Raw genomic sequence first — 27,107 nt, forward strand, 5'->3', positions numbered from 1 at the left:
GCCGCCGCAGGGAGGGCGCCGGTCCCGGCTGTGCGCAGAGCGTTTGCGAAGCGCAAAGATGGTGAACCAGGACCTCGGGGTGTGCGCCCCTCCCCTCGCGCGCCCCGAGACAGTGGGGGGCATGTGTGTACGGGAGTGATGTGTACGGTGTTGGTGTTGGGGATCCTGCGTTTGGACCTACAAGAGGGGTGCACCATGTGGACGTAAGAATGTGCTTGGTGGCCAAGGACGCGGGTGTTGATCCAGTGTGCGCAAAGACACAAGGACACGTGGGGAGGTGGCGAGGGGGACGAGGAGTGCGCCGAGGCGGAAAGGGCCGCATTCTGACTTGCGTGGAAGAGGCGAAGCCGCGCGGGGTGCCCGGTGGTATACCGGGGCGATGGTGACTCCGGAACGCGCGCCGCGTAATCTCTGCGTCCTGGATCTGGTGCTGGTATGTTGTGGGGAAGCTGCTGTTTAGGAACCCATGTTGGAGAGTGCCCTGCGGGGGTGGGGGGGTGTTAAAAGGCCCTCCCCACACCGGGACACTTGTGGGACTGTCCCTCCGTGTGTGTGTGCATGTTCCTGTAACTGGATCAACCTGGAGACGCGTTCGGCGCGTCTTGAGTGCTTATGACACACCGTGGACATGGGGGGAAGTGTCCCTGAATTTGGGGTCAGAGAGAGGGTGACCTCAGTGCTGCGGCCAAGGACCGAGAAGCTTGCGCCGCTGGGTGCGCGTTACCGGCGGAGGTTGGGGTTCGGTGCGCAGAGGTTAGCCAGGCGGCGGCAGAGACTCGGCCTCCGAGGCTCCGGGGGCGGGACCCGCCGGAGGGGCGGGGCGGCGGCCGCTGCAGCTGCGCGGGCCGGGCCTGGGGGCGCCTGGCGCAGTGGCGGTTCGCTAGGGCGATGCGGTAAGGCCTGACCGGGCGCGCGCGGGGGAGGGCCGCGGCCGCGCCGCAGAAATGTGACTCGGGCGGAGGGTCACCGGGAGCGTCGGCGCTGCGGGGCCGCGGGGCGCGGTGAGTGCCAGCCATGCTGCTGGGGCGGAGGGCGCTGCGGAGACTCCAGAAACTTTTCTCACGTAGACTTGGGACCACTGGGCGGGGGGGGGGCTACTACTTCTAGTGCTTTTCTAATCCCCCCCAAGGGGCTGGTCTGTTGGGGAAGATGGGGGAGCCGAGTGCGGGGCATCTCGGAGCAGGGCGGGCAGGAGCGGAAGCTGGGGACGTCCGGGTGGGAGGGGGCGCTGTGTCCCAGGACCAGGTGGCGCTCCGAGTCTCCGAGGAGAGTGGGGGCGAGCACAGGCAGAGGGCAGCGAGCAGTAGTGTCCAGCATGCCCGAGCGACCCGTCCCGCGGGCTGAGTCGCCGGCAGGTACGTGGGGGCGGGGGGGGGGGGGCTGACCGCGGATCTGGCAGACGGAGCTGGGGGGCACAGGGGCCGGGCTTTGGGGGGGGGCTGCCGCACCTGCCGCAGGGGTTGGGGGCCCCGCTGGAGGCCGGCGGTGGCTGCGCACTGCCGGACGGGGAGGGGACACTGCGGACAAGCGGCCGGGCTGGGGGACCCAGGAGGGGCGGCCGCACACAATGGCGGGAGGTCGGCGTTTCTGTACCGGCCGGGCTGGGGATGAGGACGAGCCCGGTGCCGCGTCCCTCTCCGTGAGGGACACGGGCGCCCATCCCGGGATCCCCGCCTCCCGCACTCGCCTCGGCCCGGGCGGGGCCTGGGGGGGGGGCACCGACCTTGCGGCAGAGGAGCGCCCCAGCGCAACTCACGGTGCACCCCCAGCCCGGCTCAGACACACGCGCGCAGGCCTCGGCAACCCACTCACACACACACACACTCACTCACACTCACACACTCACACACACATACACTCTCACACTCTCACACACACACACACATACACACACTCACACACACACACACACTCATACACTCACACACACTCACACACACTCACACACACTCACACACACATACACTCTCACACACTCACACTCACACACACACTCACACACACACACTCACACACTCTCACACACACACACACTTACACACACACTCACACACACTCACACACACACTCACACACACTCACTCACACACACACTCACACACACTCACTCACACACACACACACACACATACACACACTGCCCCCCCCCCCCTTTGCTAAGGGGGCGGCTCCTACAAGCTCCAACACAGGCCCCTGAGGAGTGGCGGGCAGCGGTGTCCAGGCTGGGGCCCCGGCACACGCGCCACCTTGGCTGCCCCACTACGCCAGGTTGAAGTGGGGGGGCCCGGGGGCACCTGAGCAGAGCCCGGGAGGGACTGGGGGGCTCTTCGAAAGCCTTAACGAAGTTAGTGAGGGAGACTTCAGCCCGGAAATTCAACCAGAGAGACTGACTGGATTTAGAGAAATTTTCCTCGGGGTGGGGGTGGGGGTGGGGGCGGGCTGTCGGAGGATTCGGACTTGAGTTGAACTGCATGCAAATGAATGTAAATAGGATGCAAATTGGCGTCTGCGGTCTGGGAACCCTCCACCCGGCCGGTTCTGTTTTGAGACCGGTGTGAACGTGTCCTATCTGTTCCCTGCTGTAAGTCGGGGAAAAGAGGGGGACAGCTTAGTTGGGAAGGGAAGAAGATGGAAGCGGGAAGGAGTTGCCATTTGAGGCACAGCCAGCAAGACAGGTGGTCTTGTTAGAAAGAGCAACTCAACATCTTCGTTTATTCGTTTGTTATGCCAGTAAGTGTGCCAGCCGCCGGACTGGGGGGGGGGAGACCCGGGGGGAAGGGGTGACCCCAGGGGGGTTGTGACCCCAGCAGGGAGGTGGGCGAGGAAACACTGAACGAGTCAGTATAGAGTAAGACCGTAACTTCCTTCCGATTCGTGTAAAGGCTACCAGGAAAACTAAGTAGGGCGCTGTTAGAGGGGTCAGGGTTTGTTATGTACAAGGGGAGACTGTTCTGGGAGTGACGTTTTAGGGGAGGCCCCCTCCTGCAAGATGCCCCCCACCCCACCCCCCAGCGCGCACGGGGAGATCTTGGGGAGAAAACCCTGCAAATGCAACGGCTTAGAGATGGGAATGAAGTTAGAAGGACTGAACAAAGGCCGTTGCGGCTGCAGCTCCTGGGATGTATGTATGTGGCCGGGGGTGGAAGAGCTGGATCGTGCAGACCTGGGTCTTGTGGGCCACAGAAAGGACTTTGGGTTTTATTCTCCTTGGGCCAGTGACCCCCCCTCCCTTAGGGAGTTTTGAGTGGGGAGTCATGGGATCTGGTTTTTAAAAGCTCTTCCAACCTCCACAAGGACACAGAAAGCAGCTTCTCCTCCATTCTGCCTCTGGAGATCGTGGGGTGCGGGGGGCCCCCTAGGATCCTTGTGCAGCTTGCTGGGCTGTTGGAGGGACCGCGATGGGCCTGGTCAGCCCTGTCCATGCACTCAAGGAGTGGCTCAAGATTTAAAATCCACGCCTCACTTTTAAACAGTTCTTGCCCTCCCCCAAGCAACCCCCACCCAGAGCCCACGGGGCCTCGTAAACACTTCCACCCAGAGCTTCCTAGGGGTTCTTCGTCCCATTTTCTCCTCAGAATTACAGCCCAAGAGGAACCATCCAGCCCAACGGAGCAGCCAAGGATGCACTTTGCATTTAAATGATTGCTTTTATTTACAAGATCAGAGCTGCTTTGCATATTCATGTGCAAAGGGCTCCTGTTCCGGCAACCTTATTTACTGACCTTTGAGGTGATTAAATTCGAGGTCCCCAAACAGACTTTGGTGGTCTGGGCAGTGTTGGGAAAGGAAGATGATAAAATACTAGTGTCGCTTGGAAAGATAACCGAGGGAGAGATTGTGGAAAGAGCTTCGTGTCAGGAAACCTTGTAACAGTTTCCTCCGGCCCAAGCAGGAAGCTCACCAGCAGCTCTTCGGGGGAGTGGGCTGGGGCAGAGTGTCAGGCTGGGGTGCTGGGAAGCGGGCTCTGCAGCCCCTCCTGGGTCCTGCCAGGCACCGGGGGGTGGGGGAGTGTCAAACTACAGGTGCCAAACCAGGGGTGCTGTAGAAAGGCCTTGAGGTCAGGATTTGGGAGAAATGGGTTCTAGCCCCAACATGGCCCGTAAATTCCAGTAAGCCTCAGGCCAAGCAGGACTGTGGGAACCAGGATTGTCTTTTTAATAAGCAGGAACCCTCTAGACCATGTGTCCCCAAACTCTTTACACAGGGGGCCAGTTCATTGTCCCTCAGACCGTTGGAGGGCCAGACTATAAAAAAAACTATGAACAAATCCCTATGCACACTGCACATATCTTATTTTAAAGTAAAAAAACAAAACGGGAACAAATACAATATTTAAAATAAAGAACAAGTAAATTTAAATCAACAAACTGACCAGTATTTCAATGGGAACTATGCTCCTCTCACTGACCACCAATGAAAGAGGTGCCCCTTCTGAAAGTGCGGTGGGGGCTGGATAAATGGCCTCAGGGGGCCGCATGCGGCCCGAGGGCCATAGTTTGGGGACCCCTGCTCTAGACCCTGTGTGCCAGGCACCGTGCTGGGTACTTCACCTGCCTCTGTCACACCAGCCCTTTGAAGGCAGCCCTGTGGTTATCTGCCTTTTCCAGACAGAGACAAGGGTCAGAGAGATGCAGTGATGCTCCCTGTCACACCTCTGTCTGGCTTCCCTCCTGCTCCCGAGGAGACTGATGGGAATGTTCATTCTGTGCCAGCTCGTCCAGGAGCACGGAACCTGAGCCCCGCCCTCGCCCCTGAGCCCCGCCCTCGCCCCCTGCTGCTTGTTCCTTTTCTTCCCACGTTCCGTGCCTCCCCCCATCTTTGGAGAATGTGGGTGTCAGGTGCCTCTGATGCTCTGAGCAGGGTGAGCTGAGCAGGGTGAGCGGCCTCCTGGGAGCCCCGCTGGTAGCGGCCTGAGTAAGGCTTTCCAAGCAGCAGAGTTGTAGAACTTGCATCTCGGGTCACAGGTGGGGGCCGGAAGGAGGGGAAGTTGCTTCCCAGAGAATGGCCTGTGTCTTGCCTCTGGGTGCCCAGGCCCTGACTCCTAACCAGAAACACCCACTGTCAGGGCACGCGGGCTGGGCTCGGGTACTCACGGTCTTCACCTTCACAGTGAGGTTCCCACTCAGGAGAGTTTTGGGGGTTCCCGGGGCAGAGTATTCCCAAAGGCATCGCCGGTCGCACCACCTCAGGGACCTCTGCGTGGTGTGCGATGGGGCAGGTGGACACACACCTGGGCGAGCCCCACCTCCGGCTGCCTCTCAGTGGCCACCGGCCTTCCTGAGGAAACAGCCAGAAAAGTTCCCAACGTCAGACCAGGGAGCACCTGCCAGTCTTTTCTATTTATTGAACAGACACTTTATGTAAGAGCTTACTCTGTGTTAACTACTGTCTTAAACCCCGATTGTTAATTATTTTCATCCCAACAACAGCCCTACTTGATGGCTGCTATTAGCACCCCCATTCTGCAGATGAGGAAACTGAGGCACGAAAGGTTAAATCAGCTGCCCAGGGCGCTGGGTGCTTGGTGAAGAGAAGGGCGAGGGGTCCAGCCCGGCCTGTGGCCCTCGTGCAGGGGGCAGCATCCAGCGTCCCGTCACAGGGACGCCTGCCTGCATTCTCTCCAACCTCTGCGGGCCCCAGGTCTCGGCGATGTGGAGTGTGCTTCTCCACTGCCCGCCGGCCGCTTCTGGCCTCTCTTCAGGGAGAGAGAGTGTGAGTCCTTGTGTGAGTGTGTGTGTGTGTGTGAGAGAGAGAGAGAGAGAGGCAGTGTATTTAAGAGCATCTGAATGAGTCACATTTCTGGGAGCCGGGCTAGCAGCAAAAGCAATTAGTAATTAGTATGTGAGCTGAGTCTGGCACGTTCATTCACGTTATTCGTTTTTCCTTTTGACGAGCTGCGTGCTCCATCCCCCAGGTCAGCTGTTATCTATTCATCGTATCCCAGTCCGCCTTCCCTGGTGGCTGCCTCAGAGCCTCTCATCTGTCTTGTTCAGTTTGGGGCTCCTGGAGGGCCGCTCACCCTGCCGTGGTGGGGGGGCCCCAGGTGGCCAGGGCAGCAAGCTGGGCTTTCCTGACAGGAGACACCGCCTGCCCGGTCTCGGGCGGGCTTCCCCGTACCTCTGTTACGTGTGTCCGAGCTTTTCCAACCTCGGTGTACCTCCACATCTGTACACCCTCGGGGCTCGTGGAAAGGGTGCTGGAGCCCATCCCCGAGAGTCTGCTCTCTGACCGGGTCCTGGGTGACGCTGCTGCCGTAGCCCATCCAAGGGTGAGAGTTTGATTCAGACCTCTCAGACCCTCAGTCTCGTCCTCTATGAGAACACCGGCCCTGCTGGTGGCATGAGAGCCGGGGACCACATTTAGCTGTTCATTCATTCAGCAACTGGGTCGTGAGCTCTCAGTGCCCGGTGCTAGGCGCTGAGAAATGTGTGCAAAACAAGACAGACAAGGGCCTTGGGATGGGGTGACACACCAAAAACAGGACTGAAGGAAAATAATTGAAAAATGGTGGCACAGCGACAAAGACACAGATCAAAAGAGCTGGCACGGAGCCGTGAGGGGTGAGGAGGAATGAATGTGGATAGACTGGCCCAGAAAGGGCTCACCAGGTGACGTTTCTACAGCCCCGGTCTGTGGTCAGAGCGTGCAACAATAATAGCATTGTGCGTCTCTTGGCTCCTCGGCTTCCTCGCTGTGTGAACTTGGACAGGCCAACTGACCTCCGTGTTGCCTTTCCTGTAACACGGAGACAGGAACAGCCCTCGCTTCATAGTGTCCTGGTGCAGACTGTAAACATGTCAGCAGGTGACACGGAAGAACGCCTGGAGCGTAGTAAGGATGGGTGAGTCCACAGTTACTGCCGCGGTCCCGCAGGCAGGAATAGAGAACTCCGTAGGGTCATTCTGAACTTAGCCCTCCTCCTGACTACCCTGGACGTGGTACTATCGAGTGGGGTGGCTGTGGCCTCGTGGGCATCCCTAGTAATGATAATCGAGACCCAACTGAGGCAGCTGGACCCTACGAACACCCTTGGCTGCCTAGATTTGGGGTATGGAGGGTTTTCTGGAAGAAAGGAGTCCCATGATGTTGGGGGAATAGTAGAACTTCTCTGTTGGCAAGTACCACAAACCCAGCTCGAACTGGATTAATCCATCAAAGGGAAGTTCATTGGCTGCTAGGACAGCAAATGCCAACCGTTCAATGCACCGCATTAGGACCCTGTTCTATCACTCGGCCGTTTCCTTGAGGTCAGCTGTCCTCTCGAGGACAGGCTTTCTTCCTCTGGTGGCCAGCAGGCCCTCTCCAGCTCTGGGCTTAGCTCCTTTGAGCTTCGAAGACCTCTTTCCAGTTCATTCTAGCAAATGGCTTAAGGCTGGCCCTCATGATTGTCTTGTGGGGTTCTCTGCCTTTCTAGGAAGCAATCAGTGTGGCCAAGGGTAGGACGAATGTGTCCTGGTGGGCCAGGCCTGGGTCAGGTGCTTGGATCTAGGGCTGGAGGTGACTGTCTAAAGAGAAATCAGGAGCTCTTTTCAGAAATAGGAGAAATGGATGCTGGACAACAGCTGTCCTGGGAAGAAAGGGTACCCACCACCCGTGGGGATGAAAGCAGAGGTCAGGGGTGTGACCGCTGATCGTGAGTGACAGGAGTGGGAGCTCGGGGGCGGGGCCACTGCCAGGACCGGGTTCAGACTTGCGGTTGCCATCTTGGTTTCCCATTATCCGCGCTGGTTTCCTTGGTGAGTTCGGAAGGGAGGGGAAGGGAGCTGGGAAACCGAGTCCCGATCTGCAGCCAGGCCCGGAAAGAGCAGAGACCCTTCAGAGAGTGAGGGGAGGCATCTAAGGAAGGCCGTGTTCTCGCATGGAAGGGCATGGAAGGGCCGTGAGCTGCGGGCCGGCAGCTCAGAGGCCTTGCTGGTCACGTGGCATCGTCCCCGTCAACTCGGACCCCGCACGCGGCCTCAGACTTGCTCGACTGCGGAGCTGCTGATATTTGGGGCCAGATCATCCTTTGTCGAGGTGGGGGAAGGAGACCGGAGTTTCTCGTGCCTTGTACGATGCCACGCAGCATCCCTGGCCTCTGCCCATCAGATGCCAGTCGCACCCGCCATCCCAGCTGTAAAAACCAAAACTGTCCCTAGACATGGCCTTAAACGTTCCCTAGGGTCCAAATCAACCCCGGTTGGAGACCACTGGCCGGGGGAGGGTGGGTCAGTGGGGAGAGGGGTTGGGGGTCAAGACTCCAGAAGCACATTCCTCCCCCTTCTCCTCCCGGCCACGCTGGTGGTGAGTCTGGCTGCCCCGGGACCGTGAGAGGCTGCGTGGATTGTCCTGTTGTCACCGCTGAGAAGTCTCAGTCACGTTCACCGTGGAGGGGACGTCTGGAGGACGCCCATCGCAGTGTCAGGGAGCAGATGGCATTTGTTTCCAACCCACCCAAGTTCTGACGTCTTTCATTCCCAGCATGCTCAGAGCACCTGGCGAGCAGCAGCTCCGGCCAGGACAGTGTTTTTCCAGAAGGGATATTCGGGGGTATCCCACGGGGTGTGCCACGGTAGTCGTGTCCATCAGCAATTTAACATGTCCAGAGCCGAGAATCTCACGGTGGTGTTCTCTTTCAAATGGGTTTGTTTCAAGAACTCATTTAAAGAGTCAGTTCAGTAAATAAGTACACGGGTAGCTGAGGGGACGCTCCGGTGACCGACGTGGCAGGGCCACCAGTTAGTGACCGGACACTGGGCCAGATTCCTGGTGTCTCGGAGGCGTCCCCACCCCTGGCGTGCTGGAGTCGGGATGCCGTGTGAGAAGAGGCATCTCTTGCCAGGAGCCCTCCCTGGCTCCCCTGCCTTCTCTCCTCTTACAGGCAAAGGTGCCCGTCCCGGCCGCCCAAGGCTCCTTCCTGGATGGTGGCATCAATAATTTATCCCAGTCGATGGTCTCCTGGCCAGGGCAGGATCGGAGCTGTTCACAGGATCCTGCAAAGGATCAGAGAGAAGGTGGTCGATACTGCATTTACTTAGCGAACCCCCAGGGACCCACTGGAGAGGCCCCGGGGCTGGCTGTGCACTTGTGGGTGGGGCTAAGGCGGTGAGTTGGGCTGATGGCTCCTAGAAAACGGGAACGGAGAAGGGCTGTCCAGATCACGGCTTCCCGGAGGCCGGGTTCCCCTCGGCAGCAAGGAGCGGTGGTAGGGGGTAGAGGGGGGGTCCTGGTGACTCCAGGTTTCTCCTAAGAGTCTACTTCGGGCCAGGGCTTGAGTCGGCACCAGCGGTTCTCATCCATGATTTCACCCCGCCCCCCACGAGAGACATTTGGCAGGGCCTAAAGATCTTGTGGGGCGTCACCACTGGGGGAGGTGGGTTGCTGTGGGCGTCTAGCGGGGTGGAGGCCAGTGATGCTGGTAGACACCCTAACACTGCTCAGGACGGTCTGGCAGCAGTCAGTGACCAGGTGTTAAGGGCCACTAGTTTCAATGTTCAGAAACCCTGTCTGTGCTGATGAACAAGACCGCTGGCCGTGGAGCAAGACAGGAAGGGAGGACGAGAGAAACAGAGTTAACGGGCGCACAGATGACAGACGTGATTAGACTAAGGAAGACAGAAGAGGCTCTGATAGGGAGGAGTGGGCGGGTGACCTTGGCCCGGGTCTGAGTGGATGACGGTGGAGCCCAGACCAGCGGAGGGAGGAGCCGTTTTCCGTGCTCGGGGTCAGGAGAGCACCGGAGCGAGCAGAGGGAGCCAGGAGGGCTGTGAGAGGTGGGTCAAGGCCGTGGCCGTAGCAGCTGTGTGGACGCCAGCGTGCGTGGGGGCTGGACAGTGCACCGAGGAACATCCTGTGGGCGTCCCTGGGAGAGAGGGGCTTGCGTGGGTCTTTGGGAAGTCTCGGAGGGGGATGAGATGTGTGAGGACTCACGGTGGAACCCTCACTCAGAAAGAGAGTTCATGTTGGGTCCAGGGTGCCCCCTTTGAAATTCTGAGCGGCTCCTAGGAGCTGTTCTGTGACCTTGGGCAAGTGTCCGGACCTCCTCGGGGACTGGATGTGTTGGACTGGTGGCCCGGGGTGAGTCATCCCAACAGTGTTAGCCGTTAGCTCGGAGGGATTAAAATGGTGATGCACGCTCCTCCCAGCACAGCCTCAGATGGAGTGTCTCTTTAAAGTTTCACTTTATTCCCTTATTTTTGAAGGGGTCAGATGTGGCCTCAAAGCAAAAGAACCCGAAAGGGTATTCGGAGAGAGGGAGTCTCCCTCTCTGCTTCTCCTCCAGACACTAGCGGTGATGATTCCTGGTCATTCAGGGGGCCTGGCCAGAGGTGCCGGTGGGACGCAGAAGGACCTGGCCCTCCACTGCCAGGACCGGCTGTGCTGCTGGACAACGTGGGCCTTTTCCTGGGTGTGCAGAGGCGCCACGAGGGGCTAGCAGGCTTGGAAGGAGGTGGAAAAGAAGTCAGGAGAGTGGGTGTCTTACAGTGAACTGATCTCTCTTCCCCATCCCCTCCCTCCCTCCCGACTGTTCCGGAACGTTCCGGCATCAGAGAGAAAGATGAGATCCCGCCAGGTGCTCGCCTTCCTCCTGCTCTCCGTGGTTGCCTCCGGGGCCTCCGAGAACTCCAGCACGTCCCGGGGCTGCGGGCTGGACCTCCTCCCTCAGTACGTGTCCCTGTGTGACCTGGACACCATCTGGGGCATCGTGGTGGAGGCGGTGGCGGGGGCGGGCGCCCTGATCACGCTGCTCCTGATGCTCATCCTCCTGGTGCGGCTGCCCTTCATCAAGGCCAAGGAGAAGAAGGACCCCGTGGGCCTCCACTTCCTCTTCCTCCTGGGGACACTGGGCCTCTTCGGCCTGACCTTCGCCTTCATCATCCGGGAGGACGAGACCATCTGCTCCGTCCGCCGGTTCCTCTGGGGCGTCCTCTTCGCCCTCTGCTTCTCCTGCCTGCTGAGCCAGGCCTGGCGCCTGCGGCGGCTGGTGCGGCACGGCAAGAGCCCGTCGGGCTGGCAGCTGGTGGGCGCGGCGCTGTGCCTGATGCTGGTGCAAGTCATCATCGCCGTGGAGTGGCTGGTGCTGACCGTGCTGCGCGACGCCAAGCCGGCCTGCGCCTACGAGCCCATGGACTTCGCCATGGCGCTGGTCTACGACATGGTCCTGCTGCTGGCCGCCCTGGGCCTGGCCCTCTGCACGCTGTGCGGCAAGTTCAAGAAGTGGAAGCAGAACGGGGCGTGCCTCCTGGCCACCGCCTTCCTCTCCGCGCTCATCTGGGTGGCCTGGATGACCATGTACCTCTTCGGCAACGCGGAGCTGCGGCAGGGGGACGCCTGGGGCGACCCCACCCTGGCCATCGCCCTGGTGGCCAGCGGCTGGGTCTTCGTCATCTTCCACGCCATCCCCGAGATCCACTGCACCATCCTGCCCGCCCCGCAGGAGACCGCGCCCAACTACTTCGACACGTCCCAGCCGCGCATGCGCGAGACGGCCTTTGAGGAGGACGTGCAGCTGCCCCGGACCTACATGGAGAACAAGGCCTTCTCCATGGACGAGCACAACGCAGGTAAGCTGCCCGCCTGCCGGGCGGGCGAGGTGCCGGCCCTCCGTCCTCACAGGGCCTCCTCCCTCCCTCTCTCTCTGTCTCTCTCTCTCCCTCCCTCTCTCTCTCTCTCTCTCCCTCCCTCCCTCCCTCTCCCTCCGTCCTCACAGGGCCTCCTCCCTCTCTCTCTCTCTCTCTCTCTCCCTCCCTCCCTCTCCCTCCGTCCTCACAGGGCCTCCTCCCTCTCTCTCTCTCTCTCTCTCTCTCTCCCTCCCTCCCTCTCCCTCCGTCCTCACAGGGCCTCCTCTCTCTCTCTCTCTCTCTCTCTCTCTCTCCCTCCCTCCCTCTCCCTCCATCCTCACAGGGCCTCCTCCCTCCCTCTCTCTCTCTCTCTCTCTCTCTCCCTCTCTCTCTCTCTCTCTCTCTCTCCCTCTCTCTCTCTCTCTCTCTCTCCCTCCCTCCCTCCCTCTCCCTCCGTCCTCACAGGGCCTCCTCCCTCTCTCTCTCTCTCTCTCTCCCTCCCTCCCTCTCCCTCCGTCCTCACAGGGCCTCCTCCCTCTCTCTCTCTCTCCCCCCACCCCCGTGGGGACAGGGGACCCAGGGGTCAGCCTTGGGACATCAGAGCCCACACGTGTGGGGATCCGTGTGTGGAAACGGGGGCAGACATGGATTTTTATTTTATTTAGACTATTTTCTATAAATTGCCAACTAGTTGACTATAAAGACCCAGGTTTCTGGCTTCTTTTGAGAAGCCGGGTCTGGCCGCGCCCGGCCTCCTCTCCCGGGTGGGAGCCGCAGTTGGGAGCCGGCTGGGAGGCGCGACCTCTTCCCCTCCTGGCCTTGCAGCTGCCCCTTTAAATGGAGGTCCACTTTCTGTTCGCCACATTCCCTCTGTCCCTGGCCTTCCCCTGACTGGCCGGCCGCTGGCGCATGGGAAGGGTCATCGCCTGACTCCCTCAGAAGCGTTTGCATGTGCAGCCCGTGTGTGAGACGCGGAGGCGTGATGTTTGTGCCCCTTCCTCTACCGCTGGCACCAAGAGTGTATGGATTTGAACCCTCAAGTCAGAGGTCTGGGTTGAGATGTGTGGCTTTGAGTAAGTTCCCTCACTAAGCCAGTTTTCTCATCTGCAAAAAAAAAACAAAACCAGTGTATCCCGCGGAGCTGTTGTGAGAGGTGACATGCTGAGTGTGCGGTACCGAGGGGCTTGTTGCCACGGTACCTGGCATGTTGGGTGTGCATCACAGGTGAGTTCTCCTGAACACAGAGCCCAGGACCAGGTGCAAGTGGGTGACTTGGGAGGTCAAGATGGGGATCATCTCTGAGTGCCTAGAGGGCCCTGCTGGGGACGTGATGGAGAGCAGAGGCTAAGAGCCTGGCCAGGTCCTGGTGTCCCGGGGTCACCACCTCTGACTGGGCTCCTCCTGGAACGGGGCCCCCCTCTTCATCTGGGACCTCAGTGGTGATGGGATTACCTGAATCGGATGAAAATTTCTGTCCACTCACTGGGGGAATTGGTCTGTCATTATGTCGAGTTCTCAAACTCCCAGTTACACCCAGAAAGTTAAGAACGTGGTGATCCAGTTTCCTCGTGAGAACTACTAAAGTATTAAGGTCTTCCCAAGTGAGGATGGCTAACCTTGAGTGTGTGCTGATCGTGGACTGGGTACCACTCTGAACATTTTAGTTGTCGGTCTCATTCAATGCCTCCAGTAACCTGGCGAGGTCCATTTGGCAGATAAGAAACTAAAGTATAGCCAGGGTGGGACCCCCGGCGGGCTGATCCCAGAGAGCACACGCTTGACCGCTCTGCCACGGAATTACTCTCCTCAAAGCATGTTGCTGTCCCTCAGCAACTCGATGTGTCAGGGACACTCTGTGCCTCGAGAAGACAGAGATTATCAGTCCCAGACTACAGAGCAGGAAACGGAGGCCACCTGTTCTACGCAGCACTGATAAGTGCACAGCAGAGCGGGGAGGGGGAGAGTGGGTGTTCTGACCCACATTACACACACCCTGTCCTGGAAAATGCAACCGATACATCGTATCCACACAAAATGCAGAGGGTCCAGGGGGACCACGACCCAGGTTGGTACCGGCCAGGGCTGCCTCGGCTGGGGGTGGAGGTGGCGGGGAGGCTACCTCAGGTGCCTCCACCCCCTTCTGATTCACACCCTGATGCATACCGAAGCTAGTGACTTGTCTTTCAGTACCACTTTATTTTCCAAAACAAAAAATAGCTTTGTTGTGTTTTTTTTTCCGATGACAAAAGATCCATAGGAATCATGTAGAAGGTTCAGCAAGTAGAAATAATAAAAATGGGTTAAAATAGTCTTGCCCCAAGGCAGCTGGTGCTGAGTGGTTGCTCCCATCTTGCCAGACTCCTCTAGATGAGTGCGTACACATGGCCCTCCCCCCCTAGACACACACACACACACACACACACACACACCCCAATCCCACAGAGCCATTTTTAACTTAACTGCATATTAGGATCACTTGAGCAGCTTTGAAAAATCACCGGTGCCTCCCCCTCCGTTCTCAGCTAGTCTCCTCGGGTGTAGGAAAGTTTGAAGCCCTCCACGTGACTCAGATGTGAGCAGGTGGGAACTCCTGGTGCTGTGCCGTGTGCTGTGCTTCTGTCCAGGACGGTGGCCGCAGGGCTGCCGCGTCCGTCTCTTCAGGATACGCAGCCTCTGTCGGGCTCAGTGTTCTGATCTTCGACCCGCACACAGGCCCCTTGTTTCTGGTTCTCTGTATAACGTCAGGCTGCAGTGGACATTTATTAGTTGGGTTTTTTTTTTTTTTGCATTTTTTAAATTCTTTTTATTTGCAGTTGACATTCAATATTATACAAAATTGTGCTCACAAAAATTAAGGGCTATTTTATCACTGCACATTCATTTTGAAATATCCCGTAATTCTGATCACAAAGAGGAAGGGATATTTTATTGCTTCATGTTCGTTTCGAAGTCTCGTCTCATTTTTGTGAGCAGTATATTAGTTTCCGATGTGTAACTCAGGGGTTAGACGTTTATGTACTTCACAAAGCCTAGTACTGACCTGTCACCATACGTCATTATTACAGTGTTGTTGACTGATTTCCCTGTGCTGCCCTTCACATCCCCATGGCTACTCTGTGACCACCAATGTGTGCTTCTTAATGCCTTCACCTTTCACCCAGCCCCCTGCCCCCAGCCCCCCTCCCATCTGACAGCCGTCAGTTTGTTGCAGTCGACATTCTTATCCATTCATCTCTGTGCCCGTAATCAACGAACTCCTTGCAAAAACTAAATAAAAGTTCTTAGACGGCACCTAAAGGTCCCTAAAGAATCTGTACCTTTAAATCTTGATCTATCCTGCCAGGCAGCCCCCCAGGACGGTGGGGGCAACTTACTGACCCTCTTAAATCCTTGCATCACAGTCCCGTTTCCTCACGTCTTCACCTACCTTGAATGTTATCGGACAGTTTTTTGATAGCCCTGTTTTGCATCATCCCAAATGTGTACCCACTGAAATGTCCACGGGACCAGGCAGAGCGGGCTCCGGGCAGGGCCAGTGCCCTCGAGAGCGTCCAGGGAGGCTGAGCGGGCAGCCTAGCCGGGCACTGCCTGTGTTCTGGACACCCGTGCCCTGCCAGTGGGGGAACGCCTGGGCACCCTCGCCGGCCACACCGAGAACAGCGGCTGTCACCTGTGGTGCTGACCTCAGCCAGCTTATATTTTAGGGAACCAAGCCCCACAGAGAGCCTGACCCGGGAGCTACTGTGGCCCTGTCTCCCTTGCATCTTAACCAGCTAGACTTTCGGGCTCTCTTCCCTTGCACGTGGGCCCTGACTCTTGACAAGCTGGAAGCCACACCCCAGCGACCTCCCCCATCCCAGCTAGACCTTGATATATACAACCTCGCCAGCCTGCTGTTTATTCATAAGTATCAGCCAGGCATGAGGTATGTGAGTAAAAAGATTAAAATATTCTGAAGGATGTAGCACCTCCGATAACATCTGGGGGCGTGTTAACAAGGCGCAGTAAGTGTTTACCTTTTGAAGGCGCAGGAGAGAAGCGTCCTCTCTTCTGGGAGGGGGTTTGGGCTGCGATCCGATATCATCAGGGCCAAGGGCAGCTGAAACTCTTCCCCTTGCCAGTGGCAGGCCCTGAGTGGGCTTGGGGCCAGGGCCCATCTAGCCTCACATGCAGACTCTAAAGAGGGGAAGGCTGGCATTCAACCTCTGATCTTTGATGCATGGGGGGGGGGACCCTCTTACGGATGAGCCTTGCTTGCCTTTCAGAAGTGACTCAGGTCAGAGCAGGGTGTTAGCTGGGATTCTTGAAGTTGCAGGTCATAAAAATCTGATTTGAACCAGCGTTAAGCAAAAAAAAAAAAAAAAAAAAAAAAAGCAACAACAATAAATGTACTGGGGACAAGCTTCAGGAATGGTGAGAGCCAGGAAGCTCGAGGTGACAAGATTTGGTCCGTGTCCATCTCTGAACTTGGTGAGCATTGTGACAGCCCACAGCTCTGGGTTTGCAGAAAGTCCCAGAAGAAAAGGAGGACATTTCCCAGAAAAGAGGAGCAAAAATCTCAGGGTTAGCTCTGATTGGATGTGACGGCCCTCCCACAAACCAATCAGCATGGCCAGGGAGATAACAGCGCCCTGATTGGCCAGCCCACTGGGAGGCTTGGGGAGAAGGCCGCGGTAGCCAACACTCAGGACCTTGAATGCGGCAGGGGTGTTGACCAGAGGAGAAGCATGAGCAGCCACTGCAGAGAGGGATCCGGGGTCAAGGCACCCCACAGCTGGGCCGCAGAGCGAGACTCTGTTGGCACCAGACCCTACCCCCCCACACACACACAGCGACGGGCGCTGAGTCTCGGCGTTAGGAGGAAAGCTGTGCTGTCCGGCCTGCCTTCTCTCCGGGCAGGTCTAGGCTAGGAATTGAGACTGGTAAGAACCCATCCGTGGACGGTCCCTCTGTCCCCTGCGCCCCCTTCTCTCCTCCCCCGGGAAGGTGTCCGCTTGCTCAGCAGCTGCGCAGGGCGCCGTGACAGGCTCGGAGCTGCTGAAGCACAGGAGGTGGTCCTGAGTGTGGCCTGGAGCTGCGTTCTGCTCCTTTGGTCCAGTCTGTGCGGACCTGCCCCCATGTCACTGACGTTCAGGTTGCTTCTGAGTTCCTAAGTGTGGTGGTTAAAAACATAGTATTTAAAGCCAATATAAACAGCGGGACAGTGAGGAACACGGATGCTCTAATTGAATTCTAGGGTGAATTCTGCCACTTCCCAGCTGTGTGACCTTGGGCAAGTGACTTAATCTCTCTGTGCTCCATGTAAAGTGAAAGTAATAAAACTACCTGTTGTGCTATAAAAATTAAATGAGGGCCTGACCTGGGGTGGCGCAGTGGAGCAAGCATTGACCTGGAACACTGAGGTCGCCTGGTCAAGGCACCTGTGGGAGTTGATGCTTCCTGCTCCTCCCCCTTCTCTCTCTCTCTCGCTCCTCTCTAAAAATGAATAAAGTTTTAAAAAACATTTTTTTTTAATTTTTAAAAAAATTAAATGAGTTAATTTTTTTTTTCTCAGTGCTGGCTCCTGGTTGGCACTCTATGAAGATTAACTATATTACCAAGATGATTTTGGTCCCTGCCTCAAGGAATTTGCAGAAATCCCAAGCTCTCTTGCCATCTTTTAGTCGGAAAGATAACTCCCTTCGGGGAAGACTTTGAGGAGAAGCTGTTCTTAGCAGAGCCTGCAGCAAATGTGAAGATAATGAAGATGCCATCACACATTTGAGATGGGCTTTTGTTCTGACTTTTCAAATAGCACTCCTACTTTCTCCACTACTATTTCTAAAAATTTATTGATTTTGAGAGAGAGAAAGAGAGAGAGAGAGACATCGAGTTGCTGTTCTGTTGACCAGGCATCTAAGCCAGTGGTCCCCAACCCCCGGGCCGCGGACCGGTACCGGTCCATGGGCCATTTGGTACTGGTCTACAGAGAAAGAATAAATGTTACATTATTTCCGTTTTATTTATATTTAAGTCTGAACGATGTTTTATTTTTAAAAGAATGACCAGATTCCCTCTGTTACATCCGTCTAAGACACACTCTTGACGCTTGTCTCGGTCACGTGATACATTTATCCGTCCCACCCTAAAGGCCGGTCCGTGAAAATATTTTCTGACATTAAACCGGTCCGTGGCCCAAAAAAGGTTGGGGACCACTGATCTAAGCAACTGAGCTACCCAGCCAGGGCTCCACTGTTTTTTAATAGACTGTTTTTTTAGAGTAGTTTTAGGTTTGCAGAACAATTGAGTACAGGAAATACAGGGAGTTCCCACCAGCCCTCCCCTGGTTTCCCTGTTGTTACCAACTTGCAGTTGCTACATTAGTGTTGCAGTTAGTGAAACAATATTGACACATTATTATTAACTAAAGTCCATAATTTATATTTTAGAGGTCACTCTGTTTGCACAGTTCTGTGGGTTTAAACAAATGCATAATGTCAAGTAATCAATCATTATAGTTAACATACAGAATAGTTTCAGTGCCTAAAAATGCCAACAATTCATCACCATCCCCGAAACCCTATTAATCACAAAATTTGTTGCTCTCTGGCTTCGCCTCTTCCAGAATATTGTAGCTGGAATCCTACAGTCAGTACCTTTCAGAGACTTTCACTTAGCAACATGCAGTTAAGCTTTCTCCCTGTCTTTTTGTGGAATTAGGTTTTTCTTTATTAAAAAAAAAAGAAGGGGGGATCTTTAAAAGTACACAGGGAATAAGAAATTCCACTTATCCACCTTTCATAAGTTAAAAAGTGCCTCCGTGTTTTTCTGTCTTGCCTTCAAATCTTTGTGGGTGGTTTTTCTTACTTAGAAATGACCCTCCCTGTCTGGTTGGTGGCCCTCTGTGCTCTTCTCCTCTCCCGGAAGATGACCACTGCCGTGTGCCTTGATGTCCCTGTTCTCTCCTGCTTCTGTGTGTATCCAGAAACAGTGAACGGTGCTGAGTGGTGTGACGTTGAACTTAACACGGGTGGCGTTCTGTAGTGAGGGGGTCGCCTGTCAGACTTCTCTGAGCGGATGCAGAGGGGCTTGCCACCTGGGACCTGCAGGGGCTCAGGGGGGAGGGGGGAGGGGAGGCTCCTCCCTGTCCACCTTCAGCAGCCCACAGCCGGGATTCTACCAACCTCTCAGCCGCACTGAGATGGGTTCGGCTCCAAGAGAGCCAGAGAACAAAGCCCCTTTGTGACTTTTGTTTGGAATCAGGCTTGTGACAAAGGGGCGGGGGAAGGGGGAATGTGTGCCCAAAGCCTGGTGTTGATGCAGGGGACGAAAACAAAGTTCTCTCTCTCTCTCTCTCTCTCTCTCTCTCTGGTTTTGTGTTGCTTTCTCCCCCCACCCCACCCCCACCCCGACTCCAGCTCTCCGGACAGCAGGATTTCGCAATGGCAGTTTGGGAAACAGACCCAGCGCCCCGTTTAGAAGCAACGTGTATCAGCCCACTGAGATGGCCGTGGTGCTCAATGGTGGGACTGTAAGTATCAAGCGGTGACATTTTGGCAGAAGCCCAAAGCAGCCTGTGGGGGGGGGGGGGCAGCTTCGACAGGGTCACTCTCTGCAGAGGCTGCCGGCCGGCCAGCTGAGACCGGGTTCAGATGGACACCCTGTAGCTAGGATGCATGCAGACCTTCCATTTTTCTCCCCCCCCCTTGACCCCCACACAGAAGACCTCCCTGGACTCAGTGTGCCACCTGTCTCTATTCCTTTGAAAAAGCCCCTCTTTCTTGGGGCTCTTGTACCCTCTGAACTCTCTGGTCTCATTACACAGGACCCCTCTCTCCCTAGGAGGCGACCTTTAGGAAAAGCCCAGAATGATCAAGTCCTGGCTGAATTATTTTTTTAATAAAGTCTTCCTTCTATCTCTGTGCCCCAGGTGGGTACCAGGTTGTCCCACCCACTCCCTCATTGCTTAAGAATTGTCTTGAGGAATTCAGGTAATTATCATTTCTCTCCTGTGAACAGAAAAGCAGGTTTGCTGCTGATGCCAAACAGACCTTCAGCAGAATAGTCACTTTTTGTTTTGCCTGTGTGAACATTTTTCTTTTTTTTTTTGCTTCTCCACCAATCTGAAGATGTCCTCCCATCCCCACATTTAATTTCCAAGCACAGCTCCATGCTTTTTCTGAACAACACATGAGCCAGTTTACATGCGTGAACTGGATTTTTCCATTCTTTCTGTTATGTGCCAAGTCCGTGACTCCACCTGAGCGTCTTTTGTTTCTGAGTAAGTCAGGGACGGTCTTTGATCTCCAGAGGGCACTGGGATTCCCCCGGCCTTGTGAGGGCTGTGCTAGGCAGTGGTCTGCATGGGTGTGGGACAGCCTCCAAAACAAGGCTCGCCGATTTGCATTCTGCAGCCCCCACGCCCTCCGTGGGACTGTTTCACTGTTGGGTGCCTGGAAAAGCCTAAGTCACGGCATCCACCCATGCGTTACAATTGATCAGGTGAGAAAGTGGCCCCCTGGGTCACTGGTCAGCCCTGCTGGTCCCTTCAAGGCACAGAAGCACCTTGGCCTTAGCACGTGAAGTGGGTGTCTGGGTAGGGAGACACGCTCTTCCGGGGAGCGTGGTCCCAGAGGAAGGGAGGTGGCCCTCCCCAGAACCGAGCACACAGACTGGCAGCGGCTGCCGCCTGTCTCAGGAACGCCCGCGCCTGCTGGGAAACCCGGGTACTGACTCCTGGTGCACGGTGCTCCCGCGGTGACGTTGACCTTGCCCAGCACGGAGTTCTTAGTGTGTTATCCTTGTTTCCAGATCCCAACCGCTCCACCAAGTTACACTGGAAGACACCTCTGGTGAAGGACTTAAAGTTCCCGGGAACTCTGACCCATTCTTTCCCCCCGGCTGTGTCTCTCTTGAGGGAGGATCAGTAACAGTAGCTAAACAAGGCCGCCTCACAGCCAGGAGAGTCGGAAATCCTAGACAAGGGGATTTTGTGTAAATGTGAACACTGCTGAACTGAAAAGCTAACACCAACTGCCCTCCCTGCCACACGCGCGCTCTCTCTCTCTCTCACACACACACACACATACACACACTCATACACACACACAGAGACACACATACCAAACCAACCTCAAGCCTTGCAAACTAAATCAAAGCTAATTGCAGATAGTATTAGGCTCACTTGGACACGTGGCCAGGAAGACTGTCCTCAGAGGGTAGAGCAGAACCCAGTTCACAGCCGGTGGGCCAGGCGGGTGTGGGTGGCCTGTGGAGGTCCCCAGAGCATCGCCCCTCCTCGACCCCTGGTGGCCTCTTGGGGACAGCTGTCGCTTTGAGGAGGAACGGAGGGGGGCCTGCATATTTCAAGGGAGTCGGCCGGGAGCAGTTCAGGAGGTGGTGGGTGTGATTCCAAGAAGAGGCCCAGTCGACACGTGGGGTGAGCTCTCCATAGTGTGTCAGAGAGAGGAGACCTGTCCGGGAGGTGAAGTGACCGTCCTGTTTAGAGAGCGGTGACCAGCCACTGTTCCTTCCGGCGGCCTCTGAACCAGCGTCCATGGCAGGAAAGCAAGTCGCTGGCTTCCCTGGCGTTGCCATAGCCACGCTCTGGCTGGGGGCAGCCGCATCTCCTTAGCGTGACTGTCTCTTCCTCCCCCGGTACTTCCTAGTGCTCCTCCGGACCCTCCCCCGGTTTCACCCCTCCCCCCCAGAGGCTAACACGGGACCACCAGCTTGGAGGCCGGGGCCAGAGCCGATTTTCCCAGACGGTGCCCGTGGCGGGGTGTCCCAGGGGCCGCCTTGTCTGCAGTGAGTTCTGCAGGGTTTCCGTGGAGATAGTGGGAGTTCCAGGCTGGGGTGGAGCCTTCGGGGCTTTCTTGCTGCTTTTGGAGTGAGTGGGGTCCGTTTTGGAAATGGTTTTCTGCACATCCACGAAAAGGGGTCTGGCTCTTGAGAGCCCGTCGCTGTCTGTCATGGTTTCCATTTGTCCTCAGCAAGTCATTCCTTGGTTCCTTGGCATTTCAGACAAGTCGGCCATCGAAGCGCCAGCTTTCTGCACTGTTTGGCCAGCATAACCACTAACGATTCGAAAGAGTCTTACCCTGACCACCGGAATGTATACAGGAGGTTGGAGCCTTTTGCATACACTCTAATCGTGATATTGCTTTTTTATTTTTTTTTCTCTGTAAAACAACCCATAAGCCTTTAACCTTTTAAGGAAAATGGAAAAGGTTAGTGTTTGTTGAGGGGGAACCGACCTCTTCATAAGCTAATGTATCTGAGCTGAGTGTGTTTTAATAAACCTGGTTTTTCCTGAGGCCCTAGTCTCTCCTGTGTCCTGTCCAGCCCCGCCCCTCCCCCTCCCGCCCGCCCAGCCTGGCAGAGCCCGGGGGTGACCAAGGCCAGTCCAGCCAGCCCCGTGTGTCCCTCCTCTGGGGTCTCCATCCCCGGCTAGTGCATTCCTTGTCACCGCGCATGGGGAAGGGGGAGCATGCCGGGAGGACACCGCCCCGCCCTGGTCTCCTGCTGCCTGCCCTGCCCCGAGCATGCGCTTGCTTCTAGAGCAGCGGATTCCCGTCCTCTGAGGACCGAGAACCTGGGGAGGCAGGGACAGAAGTTAGGGCCCAGGGTGGGGTGGCTGCATGCAGACCCAGAATCCTCAAAATACAAAAAAAAAAAAAAAAATCTTTGAACACCTGCGTCCAGGCCGGTGAAAATCAGCTGCGCGGCACATTCTTGTGCCAGGAAATGGTCGCTCACCCCCGACCCCTGGAGTCCTTCGGAGCCCCCTGACCCCGCCTGGGACTCCGTCGGCCAGAGCCCCCTCGCAGAGGGGGAGTCGTTCACCCGGCCGCTTTCTAAGTTCTCGGTGGCCCCGGCACGTGAGGTGAGCTCGGCGTAAGTGGCCATGACGGAGGTAACGTGTGACCGCCACGGAAGTGGACCCAGTTTCGAGCCACGGGGAGCCTTGCTTAGTGAGACCTGTTCTTCCTTCTTTTCTCTTTAAACTCGGATGCGTTCTGGCACTCTGGGACTGGTTGTGTTCTGGCTCTAGGAGGGAAAGTGGGCTGACCGCCCTCCCACGGGCGGGTGGGCAGCGGAGATGGGGAGTGAGGGGGGAGTGCGGAGAACTGATATTTTTCCAAGGCTGTCACCTGAAGGGGACAGAGAGACATCTTTGCCAAGAGACTGTGGCAGCCAACTGCCCCCATGGAACAAGTTCAAATGCAAAATGCAATGGCACTTCTGCTTATGCCAACAAGATTTCTTTAGGGGAGAAAACCCGGAAAGGGAAGCTTCTGTGATTCAAAACAAAACAAAACACCTGATTGTAAGCACAAGTCCTTCTGTGTCCGCTTATCAAAATCACCTTTGGACTATACGAGCCACTAGTGTCCCCCCTTTTAATGAGAGACAGTCGGTCATTAGACGCTGGACTTCTGCCCTGGAGATGGGGGAGGGGAGGGGAGGGAACCGCCCTGGAGACTGACCCGCAAACTGGGCGCTCGTGCGCGTCTCCCGGGGGTCCAGCTCCTGCTGTTGGGACCGGGGGACCCCGTGCTTCTAGCTCGGATTCTGTCAGCGCCCACCAGCCAGATGTGGATGTCGGGAGGGGGGGTCCTCCTCCCCATTAGCCAGCGCCGCGTTGAACCCCAACTGAAAGGGAGCACTGTGTGGCTTTTGTAATCCAAGGACGCCATGATTCTACCAGCTTACAGGAATTCCCTGCAGGTGCTTTTTATTAATCGATAAAGAGCTAAGGCTCGTTTTTGATAGATAATATGTATTTATTAAATGTATTAATGTGCGTTTTATAATGTACCTTCCTCTTCCCCTGGCTGACTGTTGCATACTTATAGGAAAAGAAATCATTAAAAAGATTTTCAAGACAATCACCGTGGACTCTACAGGACTGTATACAACAAATAACTGCAGATTGTAAAGCATAGGCAGATGGGTTTTATTTTCCAAATGCTGTTCTTCTTAACATAAAAAATAAAGGCTTTCCTATTTACTTAAGATGTGTGGAAGCTGGTCAGTCCTAGCACCAGGCTTTCCGACCTGCCTGGAGGCCGAGTCTGTCTTTTAGAAGGGGGGGGGGCGGGGGGGGATTCCCATTTAACAGGGAACCAGCCACAGGACAAATGACGGGGAGCTTGCTACATTTTGGGACCTAAAAAAACAAAAACCCTTTGTTGCCCTCGTCTGGGTGTAAGTGACCCATCTTGTTGGCGGAGCTGTACGAGTCAAGGTCAGCTTCCTCTGGAAACGGTTACAGACTGTCGTGTCTTTTTTATGAATAGTATGCCCCAGATAAACTTAGAGCCCGCTGCAGAGGTTTGGGACTTAAATTTAAATATGGCTCTTTTTTTTAAAAGCGGGCGAAGGTGGGAGGCTGGTAACCGGGACTCTTCATCTGGAACCAGCACTCACTGTGCATCTTAGTCGCGGCTGGTATAGAATATTCCTGAAGCAAGCACGGAACAAATGTACGGAGGAGAGCACAGAATTTAGGGTTACCGTGGAAAGTTGAGTCTCATACATTCTTACTAGAGTCACTTCAGAGCTGTTCGCACTCAGGATGTTTGCCACCAACCCTACCTTACGTGGAAAAGGTTCTGGACTCACAGGGACGAAATCTAGTCATTAAAGAAAATAACAGTACGGGAAGCGTCATTTGGAGATTTTGCTTGAATGGGTCGTTGGTGCTCGGAAGGGAGGATGCCAGCAGCGGTTAAGGTGCGGCCATGTTCGCTACAGCCTCTTCCTCCTCCTCCTCCTCCTCCTTCTCCTCCTTCTCCTCCTCCTTCTCCTTCTCCTCCTCCTCTTCCTCCTCCTCCATTTTAGATTTTACTGCAAATAAAGCAAAAGAGAAAGTCAGGATTACCTTACATACCTGGGCAGACCTGTCATGTGGAAACCAAGCAGGCTGGTGTGTGCAGAAGGCTAGTTGTAGCAGAGCCACCGTGGATGTGGTTCTGGCCCTCGGGTCCCTGGGGAAGAACACAGGGCCTCTGTGCTCCAGCGGTGGCACCTGGAGCTTCCAGACCACGCCTGGTGGTGTCCACGGCCACTCAGCTCAGAAGGAGGTGCGAGTGTGCTGTGCTGGTGGGCTTTGCCGGAGACGGCGGATTCCAGACCCTTGACCCAACCCTGTCTGTCACCGTTCACCAGTCCCTTCCTCCAACCCCCCCCTCCAAAATTTAAAACTCAGGAGAGCAGTGGGGTCAATACAAGGTCAGAGGAGAATCTTTTTTACTCTTTCAAGGTCTGGACACAAATGTGATCCTGGTGACTTCCTGGATCAGCCAAACAGGAAGGTTAACAGAACACAGCCTGGCACTGTTTGTGAGGAAAACTGTCCCCACGGATGACAGCCCCTCCCCCCAAACTGCAAAAACCCAGTTGGCTGGTGGGAGGGGGAGGGGGGTCCTTTTGGAAAAGATGCTCTTTTTTTTTTTTTTTTTTTTTTTTTAATGTCTTTGCTGCTGGTGTCCAGGTGCCGGCCCAGATGTTAGTGCCTTAAAGGGTTATTCTGAGCAAGGTCACGGCTCCGGTTGTTTCGTGGAGAGCACTGTTCAAACAGAAAGCTGGTGTCTGCCGTGTGGTACAGATGTTTCAGGTCCAGCCCGCTCTCCTGGACTGTCCTGCCCTCCCAGCAAGGGCACTCACTGGCCAGGCCCCTGCCCAGGGTGCAGTGAGGTCACCGTCCCAGGGAGCCCAGCACTTCCGGGAGGAGGTGGCCTGCAGGCTGCCCTCAGCCCCGGCCAGCAGTCTCTAACTCCGGCTACACAAAGACCCCTGCCCCAAGGGTTCTGGGACATGGCTCATTCCAAGAAAGTCGACTTCCAGACCTTCAGCGGCTCCGTGTGGACTTGTGGCTGCAGGATTTACACTGGCCCCTGGCCCACCTCCCCACCTGCCCCTTCCCAGCGTGTAAAAACCCCAGGTGCCAAACAGGGAATGTGAAATGGCGTCTCCATTTAATAACTATCTTCTGTTTTAATAACTATCAAAACTTATAAGGTATTTATTTAGCGACTAATCACTATTAATAACTCAAACCAGAAAAAATATTTTCAATCCTTGGAGCCTGTGATCATGGGAACATTTAAAACAACACTTTTCAGTGTGTGTGCCTGTTTGTGCCCCGTCTTTGGAAGCCACATGGGTCATCACAATGAAGACCCTCTGGGTGATGACAGTTAACCGTCCTTCCCAGACCCGACACACTGTCCACAGTTAGTGCTCCCCCTGTCCCCTCCGACCGTGATGTGGTTGGGGGTGTTCTTGAGCGGCTGAGGGAGACGGATTCCCGAGCTGTGGCATCTGCCAGTCCCCAGCGACCAGGCTGAGGGCGTGATGCAGAGGAGGGAGGAAGCACGCAGCCAGATGGAGCAGCTCAGCGCGGCTGCTCCGGTCCCCCCGGGCAGCATACAGGGTAACCACAGGTGTGGTTGGGGGGCCTGTTAGAAGTGCAAATTCAGGGGCCCCATCCCAGACCCACAGAGTCAGAAGCTGCCCGTGGAGCCCACCTGTGTGTCTAACAAGCCCTCCTGGTCATTGTGATGGGTGCAGGTTCAAGTGTGAGACTCCTGACCACTGGTTCTCTATCCATGGCTGCATTTAAGAATCACCGGGGCCCTGGCTCGTTAGCTCAGTCAATTAGAGCATGTCGTCCCAAAATGACATGGTTATGGGTTCAATCCCCGGTCAAGGCACACACAGGAAGCAACCAATGAATGCACAACTGAGCAGAACAACAGAACACATGCTTGCCTTCTCCCTCACCCTCTCTCTTCCTCTCTCTGTCTCTCCAAGAAACAATAAACAAAATAAAATAAAATAAAAATTAAGCCCTGGCTGGACGGCTGGGTTGGTTGGAGCACCATCCTGCAGCAGAGAGGTTGTGGGTTCGATCCCCAGTCAGGGCACACACAGGAGCACCTCGATGTTCCTGTCTCTCTCTCCCTCCCTCCCTCTCTCTCAAATAATAGAATAAAGACCATCTGGGTAGTTCCTTAAGCATATTGGTGCCTGGGTTTCACCCTAGATGTTCCCACGTAACAGCTCTGAGGCCCGGGCATCAGTATTGATTCAAAGCTGTCCCGTGTTGCTAACTTCAGCCAGGGTTGAGAAGCTCAAACCGAGGTTGGAGTTCCTTTAAAGAAACAGAACGCTAAGCACCTTCGGAGTGGTTCAGGAGATTATCAGTGTCTCAAAGTGTAAGCTATTTGAGTGGCATTCTCTCGGGCCTGCAAGTGGCAGACAGACACGCAGGAGCACAGGCGTGAAGGGAAGGCAGGCTCCCGGGAGAGATTCCCAGCCCTTGTGTTTTCTAGCTCTTCAACCCGGCCTGAAGGATGAATTCTCCTGAATGTCTTTGTCTCCGTATTTTAACCAACTCCTGTCTCTGCCTTGATAATGTTTCTCACCTAGCGCCCACACGCTGACCTCTCCTGGGAAAGCAGAGAAAAGGTGCTAAGAACTTCCCACAAACTGTACAGTCGAGAGACGACTAGACTTGATGGAACCCCACGATGGAATTTCCCCAGTGCCCAGCCCCACCCTGGCCAATCAAGTCAGAAT

The 27,107-nt window shown here is 55.7% G+C and overlaps 2 protein-coding genes across 7 annotated transcripts in view; one reads left to right on the forward strand and one right to left on the reverse strand.

The window, feature by feature from the left end:
* Window positions 1–279: 279 nt before the first annotated feature.
* On the forward strand, window positions 280–21,834 carry GPRC5B (G protein-coupled receptor class C group 5 member B). 5 transcript variants are annotated; one of them, XM_066275954.1, is made up of 4 exons: window positions 280–433; window positions 10,530–11,543; window positions 18,938–19,050; window positions 20,331–21,834. In XM_066275954.1, the coding sequence occupies exons 2-4, from the start codon at window positions 10,538–10,540 to the stop codon at window positions 20,373–20,375; spliced, it is 1,164 nt and encodes a 387-aa protein (XP_066132051.1). In that variant the 5' UTR covers window positions 280–433; window positions 10,530–10,537; the 3' UTR covers window positions 20,376–21,834. The 5 variants fall into 5 exon arrangements, with proteins under 5 accessions (XP_066132051.1, XP_066132052.1, XP_066132049.1 ...); XM_066275955.1 differs by lacking the exon at window positions 280–433 and adding an exon at window positions 694–713; XM_066275952.1 differs by lacking the exon at window positions 280–433 and adding an exon at window positions 783–893.
* Window positions 21,835–23,673: 1,839 nt separating this feature from the next.
* The window catches only part of IQCK (IQ motif containing K), a 67,623-nt gene continuing 64,189 nt past the window's right edge, over window positions 23,674–27,107 (reverse strand). For both annotated transcript variants that reach the window (XM_066275964.1, XM_066275965.1), the window contains one exon: window positions 23,674–24,371. In XM_066275964.1, coding sequence (XP_066132061.1) covers window positions 24,253–24,371 — 119 coding nt within the window. In that variant the 3' untranslated portion in view covers window positions 23,674–24,252. The remainder of the gene's footprint in view (window positions 24,372–27,107) is intronic.

This window comes from Saccopteryx bilineata, chromosome 4, assembly GCF_036850765.1.
Source record: "Saccopteryx bilineata isolate mSacBil1 chromosome 4, mSacBil1_pri_phased_curated, whole genome shotgun sequence".
NCBI lineage: Eukaryota > Metazoa > Chordata > Mammalia > Chiroptera > Emballonuridae > Saccopteryx > Saccopteryx bilineata.

What these genes read in the sequence shown, in the direction of transcription:
- GPRC5B (XM_066275950.1), top strand. Translation starts at nt 1,316, where the DNA reads ATGCCCGAGCGACCCGTCCCGCGGGCTGAGTCGCCGGCAG. An exon ending in GCGGGCTGAGTCGCCGGCAG is followed by an intron (nt 1,356 to 10,529) that starts GTACGTGGGGGC and finishes TTCCGGCATCAG; the next exon opens with AGAGAAAGATGAGATCCCGC. An exon ending in TGGTGCTCAATGGTGGGACT is followed by an intron (nt 19,051 to 20,330) that starts GTAAGTATCAAG and finishes CCTTGTTTCCAG; the next exon opens with ATCCCAACCGCTCCACCAAG.